Raw genomic sequence first — 12369 nt, 5'->3', positions numbered from 1 at the left:
GTCCATGGCCTCGTCTCTTGTAAGAATCCAGGCCCAGATTTTATGTTGGTCCCAAGATGACAGCGTGTCAAGATCTGGGAGGGAGTAGCGTGCAGTAATAGTCTCCATGGCCTTGGACCATTTGTTGCTATGAGAACAAGTTAAAAAGGCTTGCCTGGCTAGTAGGGAACCTGGGGCTTTGATTAATTTACAATAAAAACTAATAATTCTAATGTGGGCTCTCGCAACAATGGAGGGGAGGCCCAGTTCTGTTCTTAACTGTGCAGCAACCGAGCCCTTGGGGAGACCCAGTAACTTTCGTGCAAAAGAGTTTTGTAGAATCTCGAGCCGTTGTAGTGTTTTTAAATTCCACCCCCAGATTTCAACCCCATACAGTAACATCGGGAGGACTTTGCTGATAAATGCTTTTCTGATTGGTGGAACCAACTGGCCGCCTTTTGCATAGAAGAATTTCTCCAAGGCTTTGATGGTTCTACGGGCAGCCAGGATGGTCATATTTAGGTGAGCTGACCAGCTGAGCCCATGCTGAAAAGTGATACCCAAATACTTGAATGCTGAACAATATTCAATAGAGTGGCTCTCAAAATTCCAGAATGACTTCCGAGTTTTCGTGCCAAAAGTAAGAACTTTGGTTTTGGCGAAATTGATTTTGAGGGAGTTGGTATCACAATATGTCATGAGCCCTCTGAGCATGTTGTTTAAGCCCTGCTTGGTTAAAGTCAGTACCACCATGTCGTCCGCATAGAGTAATATGGGGATCTTGAGCTGTTGTAAAGAGGGGGCAGATTGGTTTAGGGCCTTCATGGTTGTAACGATGTCATTGATGTAGAAATTAAATAGAAAAGGGGCCAAGAGGCAGCCCTGTTTGACCCCTTTATTCAGAGGGAAAGAATCAGAGTCAAAGTCAAACAAACAAACCAACAAATATATACATGACATTTGAAAACCTATCATATTTGGATCCAGGGCAACAGCATCCATCCACATCCAGCCTGTCTCTTAGCATAGACCCAGGTCATCAAGCCTAAGCTTCCACCAGCCATCATATTGCCAGGGTTGGCAGCAAACCTGATGGAGGATATTATTATTATTATTATTATTATTATTATTATTATTATTATTATTATTATTATTATTTCTTTAAGAAGTAATATCATAAATGATCAGATGCATATATCTTGGCCTTATAATAATGACAAACTGTGCCATAGTGACATCTGCTGGAGGACACTACAGCTGTTATGAGATGTGACAGGATAGATTGGTTTCCTCTGATGAAACTGCAAAGATCTGGAAACGTTAGAGAAGGACCCAATTGTAAAGCTGGAAATTAGACCTTTGGAAATGTGATTCCTTTGTGTCATGATTCTTTTCTCTGCAGTGCCTAAGGCAGAATCGTGAATATCAGTAGCCTTTTAAAATGCCATATAACTTAATACCCTTAGTAGTAAATATCTGTTGCACATTAAAGCCCAAAGCACTTTAAGCAACCATGAGAATGAGATCCACAAGAATAGGACTTATATATCTTTATTAGAATTTGAAATGGTTTATTGTACCTACACGGTAAGCAATATGATCATTTTCATACAAATTGTGTGACATTTATTTATTCATACAATTTATACACTGCTGATATTTAAACAAAAAACGGCTTACCACAGGTTTATATTTAAGTTTACATTTTACGTATAGTAGATGTGTTTGCACAGCAATTAGGAAACATTTTTAAAAATAAGATGGCAAGTTGGCCTTTTGTACTCTGTGCAGAATTGGCTGCCCTGAATTATGGTAGCTGTCCTGAACTGCACTCAGCAATAGAACCTTCTTCTTCTCCTGAAAGATTGTGTGAGGAAAGTCTCACTTTGGTTTTATGTTTTGTCTAGCAGGCTGTTCTTTGGGGAAGTTTCAGGCTAAATGTTTTAGTGTCTCTATGCTACCTGTGAGTACAGCCAGGGACAGATAGTGCTGGGAATTTAAATGACTTGGACAATTCAGAAGCAATTGGGTCTGTCTGCCAAAGAGACTCGAGCCGCAGGGGAAAGTAGTAACTATAAAGTCAGGCAATTTTCACAATATTGTTTGGGGAAATGGATTTTCACTCCCCACCCTTCCCTTTATGTATCACTCCAACGCTTTAACACCATCCCTGTTGAGCAGAGGCTCCACATGGCCGTACCTTGCACGTTTGCTGTGCTATTAATAAGCTTAAGGTTAATGTCCAAATGTGTCCCCGTTGCAGTGGACAGGCCATTAGAGCAGGTCTGACCTAGTGTTGGAAAGAAACAGGGGAGGGGAGAATAGTAGGAAAGTTTATCAGATGCCATCTTCTATCAAAATAAAGAACAGGTTTTCTGGAGGAGGAATGCATAATTTGTGCACAGTGCTCATGTCTGTGCAATTCTGACACACATACACACACCCTCAAAACATAAAGCATATATTAGATTTTAAATTAGTTGATGTTCATGAGACAAAATTTGTTTTGTAACAGTTAAGACCAAAGGCATCTCCGATTGATTGAGTTTTGCATCTCAGTTTTTCTTCAAGGTCAGGCCAACATACATGATTCACTGCCCTCTCTGTTCAGCCTCAAATCCATCCTGTGAGGCAGTGGCTACCCCAACACATCACTTAGGGAGTTTCACATTTGGTGGAGATTTGAACCTGCCTGTCCTTTGCGTGGCTATTTCCTCCCCCCCACAGGTGTAATGAATAAAGACACAGGACACAAGAATTTAAGTTAATGGGCGAAAATGGCCACAACTTTATTGATTACAGGAAAGAGAGGTATTGGCTTTAGGCATTGGCCCCTAACCGACTATCCGGTCTAACCGGGAAGGGTTAAACACCAACAGGGGGAGCTACCCGAGATGCGTATCCCTAGGCGCTCCCCGAGGGGTTACCGCTCGGGGGCGCGCTTTAGGCCCTAGCCTCCGTAGGTTTCGGACGAGGCGTCGCCCCTCGGAGTCCTTTAACGAACCACCCTTCAATCTTTGGGGGAGGTGATGGCGCTCCTCCCCCCCACCTCATTTGCATGACAATACCCCGGCCAATGCCTACCGCCAACCGGGAAAGTTGTGACGAATTGCTACGAGGTAGGCGAAAAACCAGGTGGCTCCCGAACCAGCCAATTAGCCAAATGGGAAAAATTCCTACCTGGCCCCAAGCGGCGACCAGCCGAAGCCCATAGCAAGGTCGATGGCGGAACCTAAAGGAGTGGGTGGGTGGGAAATCGCGCTCGCAGCCAGGGGGAAAAGGGGGGAGCCGGGGTCTGCCCCGACCTTATGTGGCCTCTGGAGGGCCCGCCCCGGCCGCCAGCCGATTGGCTGGCGCGCGGGGGTGTGACTGGGGAATCCCTTATTCCCGCGAGGCTGACCTCAGCCTCATGGGAGCGTGGGCGGGGTAACTGGGAACTCCCTGCAATTCCCGCGGGGCTGACCTCAGCCCCGCGAGAGTGTGGGCGGGTCGTGAGCCCGCAACTCCACCCCCTCCTGAAGATCGGTAGTGGCATTGTTTTAGTTGGACAATCTGTGGCTACACTGAATATTTAAGAATTCAGAACGATCTATTGTTGATCAGAGTGAGCCTGAGGGCACATACACATTGACCTCTCACCCCCACCAGTCCCACAGAACCCCAAAACTAGGTATTAACATTATCTGAGTTTACAAAGCAGTGTGAAGGATGGGCATCAGATCTTATTACCTACCACCACCAGTGCTCATGTGCTTTTTTCCCCCTGGCATCCCCTTAAATAAAAGGTTTGCAGTAGCAGAAAGTAAGTATACCACTCCAAAGTTCAGTAGTGATCACAATGCAGAATTGAAAGCAAACTCCATGCATGAGGGGTTTTTCTCTCTCTTTTGAATCATCTTTAACTTTACCTTTCTTTACAGCATCATGCCACCCCTCTACCTCTCTCTCGCTCCTTCTCCCTCTCCCTCTACCTGTCTGTTGACAAGCACGTTCCTTCTCATGTTGTTATCACCTCTCAGGAAACCTTTCTTAAGCTATAGTGAAATCCAGCCAAAGGTGAAATTGCGGTTAGAGTTCCATCGGCATACAACTTGCCAAAGCCTTATGTGGGATGGCCGCACCCCAGAACCTGCTATGTCTTTTGCTTTGTTTTGCTGAATCCTCTCCAAATGCACCTTGCCTGCAGTGCACAAATCCATCTCTCTTTACAAGCCTTGGATTCACACCCCTCTCAATTATTATGTGAGGGTAACAGGGATGGACTCATTCCACGCCATGAAGTATTTTAGGTGAAAAACCAAAGTCCAAGCGATGCTTCTACACACTTGGAGGGCAGTCTAGATTTTGGGAAACCTCAATAAAGTTTGGAAAATTTAATGGAAATCTAATTCTGGATTCAGATTTTCAGATTTATCTGCATTTTTCTTCCTTTCCCTCCACTTTTAATCATTTATACTGCCTTGTTGATTTATAGGGTACCCTAATATTTCTGAATTATTAATCTTCACAGTGCTAGGTTGGACTAGCTGAGAACTTCTGAGGTAGGTTAGGCTGATCTGATTACTTGCATATGAACATCCAGATATCTTCATGGCTGAGTGGAAATTTGGATCCATTTTCCCCAGAGTTAAAACCACATCCACTGGACCACACTGGACAAATGAAATCTTCATCTAACCACTATTTCCCCCCCAGTATTCCTTCCTGCACTAATTTACAGATTTTAGCATCTTGTCTTCTTTCTTTCTATTAACAGGTAACCTCTGCATTGCTCAGTCATTGAAAATCCCTCAGGATCGCAAAGACAAGACCTACGAATTTGATAAAATTATCAAGCTGCTCCTAGATACTCCCAGAGCCAGGGCTATCATTGTATTTGCCTACGATGAGGATATAAAGTAAGGATGACTGGAGAAATTAACTTGTTTACACATAATGGCTTTGTGGATTAGCAAGAAAATACAGAAAATAATTTCAAGAGCATATACACATAGAACAGAATGTGCAACTCAAAGTAGTAGTGGAAGTGTTTGCGAGCTGCATCAGTTTTGTGTATTAAAATTTGTCTGTGTTACATGAACAATAGATGTTGATACACAATTGTTCCTGGACTATACCACTTCAGACTGAAGGAGTGGGATTATATGGTTGAATTCTTCCCCATAGGAAAATTCCCTCCCCATACAAAACTGGTACACTAGCAGAAAATACTAGCAGAAAATACTCAGTAGAAACTTTCTCCATGGCCTCTAGTGTACTATGTACATAGAGTGATTATCTACCTGTCTATCAATCTGTCCATCAAAACATATTTATAGATAATATACAGTTGTGTGATTGCTTGTCTGCAGTCTGAAGTGGTAAATTCCAAGAACCTTTGTCCTACATCATATGCCTGAACCTCATTTACTTTTGTGTACAACTAATGGGATGGTAAGAGCCAAAGGAATTAGCTGGTAGTGCAATCTGCATCTCAGATCACTTGCTTGCAATCCAAATATTTTGTACTTTACAGCACAGGTCCTTTGTAGCTAATTATATTGCCCTTTGCAGAATTCAGTTGCTTTGCAATTCACTTGCAAAGTAGCTAAACTGCAAGGCCTTTGGTCTGGGAACTTGATGCTTTGACATTTAGCCTTGCCGGACCAGAGGTGCAAAATCAAGGCAGAATTCACCAAGAGCTCTGTTACTATGAAAATTCATTAAATGTAGACTTTTTACAATCAGAGTTGTTTGATAGTCAAGATCAAAGCTATTGCAAGCGGATTTGTAAAAGATGTTTAGCCAAAATAGGGCTGCCATACGTCTGGATTTTTCTGGACATTACTGAGATTTCAAGGGGGGGGGGATTTCCGAAAGGTGGCGCTTTGTCCTGGATCTTGGACAGGTCAATCGAAAAATTGCAGGTTTTTTAGCATCAACAATTGGTAAAAAAAATTAAAAAGCTCAACAACTGGTTTTTGCTTTTTGAATTATGGCAACCCTAAGCTAAAACTTGCCAAACAATAAAGAGAGAAAATGCTTGATGTAAACATTATGATCAAAATCATCTGAAGATTGAGATTAATTGGGAGGGGGAGCAGAGGAGGGCAGACCCTTCTTGTAAAGTGTCTATTCCATGGGAAGGCAAACTAAGGCCTGGGGGCCAGATCCAGTCCAATTGCCTTCTAAATCCGGCCCTCAAACGGTCTGGGAATAAGCGTGTTTTTACGTGAGTAGAATGTGTTCTTTTATTTAAAATGCATCTCTGGGTTATTTGTGGGACCTGCCTGGTGTTTTTACATGAGTAGAATGTGTGCTTTTAAAAAAAAATGCATCTATGGGTTATTTGTGGGGCATAGGAATTAGTTCATTTTTTTATTTTTAAATATAGTCCGGCCCTCCACAGGGTCTGAGGGACTGTGGACCGGCCCCCTGCAGAAAAAGTTTGCTGACCCCTGGCAATACCAACACATTGGTAGTTCCTTAGATGAAAAAGCTCCATCTTGCCTGTGTTTTTAAATAAAAAAGCTGTATTGATATAAGTTACCATTTTGTCTGGAGACTGTGTTGCATTGATTTAATTTTAACCAAGATGAGAGCTGATTAAGAAACCAATAACCCCCCAAAGTCTTAGAAAATTACTGAGCAATTTGTGGGATAGAAAATGCAAGATACATAAACCACTAAGTTATTCAATCAGTACTCGGGCTGAACATTTTCACAATCTTTGGGATGGGAAGATAAAGGCTGCAATTGTTGTCAACTGAGAACCACCTTATAGAATGATGGTCACATGGTTTAGAATGACTTGTTTTCAATTATTTGAAAAAAAATATAAGCAACGTTTCAGAAGACAAATGAAACAGAGGAAGAAAAAAATGAAGGAAATAAGGAGTAAGGAGTCTGAGAGAAGAAAGGAGAATGAGAAAGAGAATAGGCATAAAATAGAGATGCTTATGACTTGAACCTGCAGAGATAAAGGTTTGCACGCCATTTTGAAATAAGCAAGCAAATAGTTAATGGAGATCTGCTATCATTACTCTCAACACAGCCCACTTTTCATTGGCTGCTGCCGAGGCCGGAGCTAAGCTAGTTAGAGGAACATCTTCCATTGTCCTGACCAGAGAAGGCTGTTGATTGGATGTGACGGGATACACTTCACAGGTTGAGGGTTGAAAGGGCATGCAAATATTCAAACTGACTGAAAGGGAGACAGCTGGGGTGGTGTCACTGAACATGCAGGTACACAGTGGGCAGGCACCAGAGAAGGAGGAGGGCAATAAGAAAGAGAGGCAAATCAGCTGCTTCTCCTAGCCTGCAGCTTGAGGCAACTGCCTCACCTTGCTTCATCACTGGGCCGTCATCGCTCAGGTCCCTCTGTGAAAGTTGTTGCACCTTGAAGGGAAACCCACAAAACTTCAGTTCTGGCTTCCAGCTCAACAGATTCTGTGTATCTGAAGAAGTGTACATGCACACGAAAGCTCATACCAAGAACTAACTTAGTTGGTCTTTAAGGTGCTACTGGAAGGAATTTTTTTTGTTTTGACTATGGCAGACCAACACGGCTACCTATCTGTAACTGAATAGCACCAGTTTGCTACAATTGCTTGCTATTGAGGAATCAGAGGAACCAGGGGCATCCAAGAATTGTTGGGCTTTGGAGCTGTTAAAATAAACTATTATACAGGTAATTTCAGGTAAAACGGAAGATAAGTGACATTAGAAATGAAACAATCCAAAGCAAAGCCAATTCCATTGAAGAAAGCCTGAAACCTGATTAAAAACTGCTGGCACTCTCTCTCTCTCTTTTATGAAATGATACCATTAAGGGGAAGAACTAAGGCACTGTTATTCAGTAATATGTTCAGATTATCCTCTTCCAGATTGCGCTTTGCAATATAATGAAGTAACAAAAGACAAACAATTACAGAACCTGAAACCATTATTGGAACTATGCAAGGTTTCTGGTAAAATCTGATGACGACAGTTCCGTTGCTGTTGTTGTTCTTGTTCTTGTTCTTGTTGTTATATAACAATTCAGTAGAATATATGAAATGAAATAAAGAGGGGGAAGTACCAAAAAGCAAAACAAAAAACCATACCCCAAGATTCACAGCCATTACCACATAAAATAAGGTACATTTTCAGTAGACTACACATTGAATTCCCCTTTATGGATCACTGCCTTGCCATGGCGAAGGGGCTTGAATAATTTAGAGAGGCTATGAACTATGCCGAGCAGGGCACCCAAGATGGACAGGTCATAGTGGAGAGTTTTGACCAAACGTGATCCACCTGGAAGCAGAAGCGGCAAGCCACTCCAGTATCCCTGCCTAGAAAACTCCATGAACAAAGACAACAGGCATATAAAAGTTATGACGCTGGAAGATAAGCCCTTCAGGTTGGAAGGCATCCAACATGCTACTGAGGAAGAGGAGAGGACAAGTACAAGTAGATTCAGAGCTGATGAAGCGGCTGGGCTAAAGCCGAAAGGTCGCTCAGTTGTGGATATGCCTGGAAGCGAAAGGAAAGTCCAATGCTGTAGAGAAAAATATTGCATAGGAATGTAAGAACCATGAACCTTGGTAAGTTGGATGTGATCAAAAATGAGATGGCAAGAATAAATATTGACATCCTGGGCATCAGTGAACTAAAATGGACGGGAATTCAGTTTGGATGACCATCATATCTACTACTGTGGGCAAGAAAGTGTTCTCAAAGCTACCAGCATGAGTTTGACTAAACTGCGGGAGGCAATGGAAAACAGGAGTGCCTGGCGTGCTCTGGTCCATGGGGTCACGAAGAGTCAGACACGACTAAACAACTAAACGACAACAACACACATTGAATTAGATGTTGTACAAAAACCCTGAACACACACAACATTGTCTAAGTGTTGTTCTTGTTGCCAATATCACAGTGTCCACTCATAGCCACCTAGAGTGGCTGGGGCGACCCAGCCAGATGGGTGGGTACAAATAAATTATTATTATTATTATTATTATTATTATTATTATTATTATTATTATTCCTCTGCACTTTGTGATTGATTTATTAGTCTATATAACAGAAGGAGGCAATATTGTGCCCTCCAGATGTTGTTGTTGTTGCTGCTGTTGCTGCTGCATGGCCTATGGTCAGGGATGATGAGAGTTGGAGTCCAAGAGCATCTGGAGGGCACAAAATTGGCTCCCCTGCAGTATAACATTGCAAAGGCACTATGCAAGGCCAGCCCGCAGGACCTCTGCTAGCAAAAACACTTTAGGGAAATGTTCTCCACAAACCTGGTTCTGGATTTTCCACAAACACAAAAGCCTCATTTTTTTCTTTCCTTTTTTAAAAAGGGAAATCAGTCACAATGTAGTGTCAAGCTGTAGCTTAAAGATTTATTTTAACATTTATTTTTAATATATTGGATCACGTTGCCACATATGGTCAAATCATGAATTTGTTGCCCTCGGACTCACACACTTCCCTGTCCCATCTTCCCTTCCTCAGTGGCTCCTTTGTTCAGACAACGGCTTGTTTTGTGGATATTACATGAAGCTGAATTTTGTCTCTGCATATCACTTAATTAAGAAAATTAATAAGCAAGAGAAATATTGTAACAGTAACATCAGGCAGCTGCTGGTTTCTGTATATGGTTGGTGGGTGATTTGCAGGTTCTGCATGGCTTCCTTTTATATTGCTCAGCTGATCACTTAAATTCACTTAAATGATTCCATGTGGTGTCCTTCTGAATGCCATTGTCACCAACAAGCCAAGAGTGACCTCTTTATTCCATGGAGGCATATAGGCAAATAGGCAAGGAGGTCAAGAAATGCAATGATATCCTTCTTCTCTGAGCCAGTGGCTGGAATTCAACATAAAACGAAGGAAATCATTCCATCAGTTCAAGGTTTCTTTTCTAGTGCAATGGAATGTTCTCCAGCTCTCCTCCACCCCACCTGTGTGCCTCCTAAAGCTGTTTTAGAGGTTCCCCCAACCCCCTGGAACAGATTTGGAGAGGGTGCAGAACATGCAGAGGGAGGAGTGGGGAGTCCATTTGCACAGGTGGAAATCCTTGCACTGATAGGATGGTTAGTAGAATACATCCCCAATATATATGCTGGAATCCTATAACAGATATTGAAGAATTTAGTATTGTTAAAATGAGACATAGTTTGATAGCATCCTTGTTTCACTCACCTGAGGCATTTATGCATGGGAAATATATCTCAGCAATATCCAGGGCACATGCATACATGTTAAACCTAGGCTGGACTCTATACATCTGCAGTGCTAGTTAGGTATGGACAATGTGAAGGTCTCAAATGTTGGGAGTGATGCCAATAACCAAAGGTTCCCCCAGGCAACACATTGCTCATACTCTTTCAGTAAATGATGCTTGCAATTCCTATGTTAGAACTATAGCTCAGAAGTGAAGAATGGGATGTCCTATGCTGGCATGCCTTTCCATTGACATGAGTGCCTATTCAGCATGAGTTATGGATGCCAAAAGGTGATTTTGTAGGAATGATTTGTGGATGGGAGCAACAGCATCTAAGGAGTCTGGCAGGGCTCGTACCAGTGTTTTGCCTCATTGTGCCATCCCTGGTGCCATTTGCAGCCGGGCTGTGGGACTGGTGCAAGCAGAATTATATGATGAACTTTGTTAAATCCTTTGCTGATGCAAGAACCGCCATCCTATTTTGTTCCTGCCAATCAGCCGAAGCCATGCTATTCTCCCTGCCTCCCCACAGTGAAAAACCTTCCATTCTAGCAGGTTTCTCACTTATTAGTTTTAAACACACATTTTAAAGACTGAGAAAACTATTGTAAGGAAGTGTGCCGAAAGTGTAATGAATGGATAAATGTCCATGGGCAGAAACTGCATGCTGATTTTGAAATATATAATGAGATAATCCCTGTGGATATTCAGTTTTGGGGAGGCCAGAAATTTCATGAATTCTTATTGCACAAGTTAGTTGAATGCTAAAATTGTCCATCACTCTTCGCTTAAAGACACAGACCTGTTTATTTTACGAGAGCGTCTGTGCGCTTATGCACATCCTTCCTGTTGTGAAAAAACGTGTTGTCATTTCATCAGTTTGCAGGAGCCTCTTCCGGCATTCCTTGAGCCACACAATTAATATTGCATAGAAGAGGGAGTGGGGATGAATATGCTTGTTGTTAAGTTGTGGGTGAACATATCAGACGACACAGTGATTCTTCAAACAGCTCTTGTTTATTCACAGGCCAGGACTGAACTGAACTGAAGGGTTCAGTCAGCCTGCTTATATAGAGCTCCAGTACAACGTTACTGTAACAACTTTCTAAAACTATCCAATCACTGAACATCACTTTCAATCCCTTATTTGCATAACTATCTACAGTATCCCCCTGCTGGCCTGGGGTGAGAACTTCAGTACATAACACTTGTCCCATCCCTCTGTTGCTGTTCCTCTTGCCTTCCATGAGTTGGTGAGATAGTGACTGCACTGGGAGCCTGCTCTAATCCATGTAGGACCGTCACACATTTTAAAATGCTAATTTTCTATGCAGTGCTTGAGCACGCTCATTCTCCCTTCCTCGCCTGTACAATGTTAATTGCATGGAAAAAGCCTGAAGAAGCCTAGGACGTTAGCCTATCGCTTATAATTACGTCTTGCTTTTCTGTGCTCTTTATTGATATTGCTTTAGTGCTGGGGTATTGCTCAAAGACTGAGCTATTGCACTCCTTCCTTGTTCCATGCAATTAACTTGATTCCGCAGCATCTTGTGTAATGTCATCGTTTTTCTTTTCTCTGTTTCACCAGTCAATCAACTGTTTGGAAAGTTGTGGCAATATTTGAACACTTATCTGATATGGTAATTGTGCTCTTTTTTTGCTTTAGGAAATGAAAACCATGGGCATTCATTGCAACCCTCCTATTACGGGGGAGAAGTGGCTTTTCCAAGTGCAATCATATCCATACTTGCTTAACCATTAGGAAGGAAAATAAGATAGGGGTATTTTCTTCAGTGTGAAATGTACTATAGCTAAATGCCCATAGACCTTTTTGTATAGATTATTCTACAGGGAAGTAATTAGCACTGAAATTACCATGGCGATAGAATGAGGAGTGAAATGTGTTGTAGAATCAAGATAAAAATAAATTTCCAGGAGAAGTATTTAGCATTTTGCATTTAGGAAAGCATAAAATATACTATATATCACATTCATTGAAGCTTTAATTATGTTAGGATTGCCATCTTTCAAAAAGTAAAAGCCAGGACAATCAAAAATGGTTGATCAATTTTGTTGAACAAAATCCACGTGTATGGCAGCCCTGAGTTATGTTCTTGCCCTTGGGTGTCAAACAAACTAAAGGGTTAAGAGATTTACAGTACAATCTTCTGCTTGTATGTTCAAAATGTTTTGGATCC

General features: G+C 42.0%; 1 protein-coding gene across 3 annotated transcripts in view; it reads left to right on the top strand.

Moving 5' to 3' along the window:
* GRM7 (glutamate metabotropic receptor 7) overlaps positions 1–12369 on the top strand; it is a 411272-nt gene that overhangs the window by 196078 nt on the left and 202825 nt on the right. For all 3 annotated transcript variants that reach the window (XM_081901588.1, XM_081901586.1, XM_081901587.1), the window contains exon 3: positions 4736–4877. In XM_081901588.1, the coding sequence (XP_081757714.1) occupies positions 4736–4877 (142 nt within the window). The remainder of the gene's footprint in view (positions 1–4735; positions 4878–12369) is intronic.

This window comes from Podarcis melisellensis, assembly GCF_964234715.1.
Source record: "Podarcis melisellensis genome assembly, chromosome: 2".
In the NCBI taxonomy this organism is placed as follows: domain Eukaryota; kingdom Metazoa; phylum Chordata; class Lepidosauria; order Squamata; family Lacertidae; genus Podarcis; species Podarcis melisellensis.
This window is presented reverse-complemented; position numbering and strand designations above follow the sequence as displayed.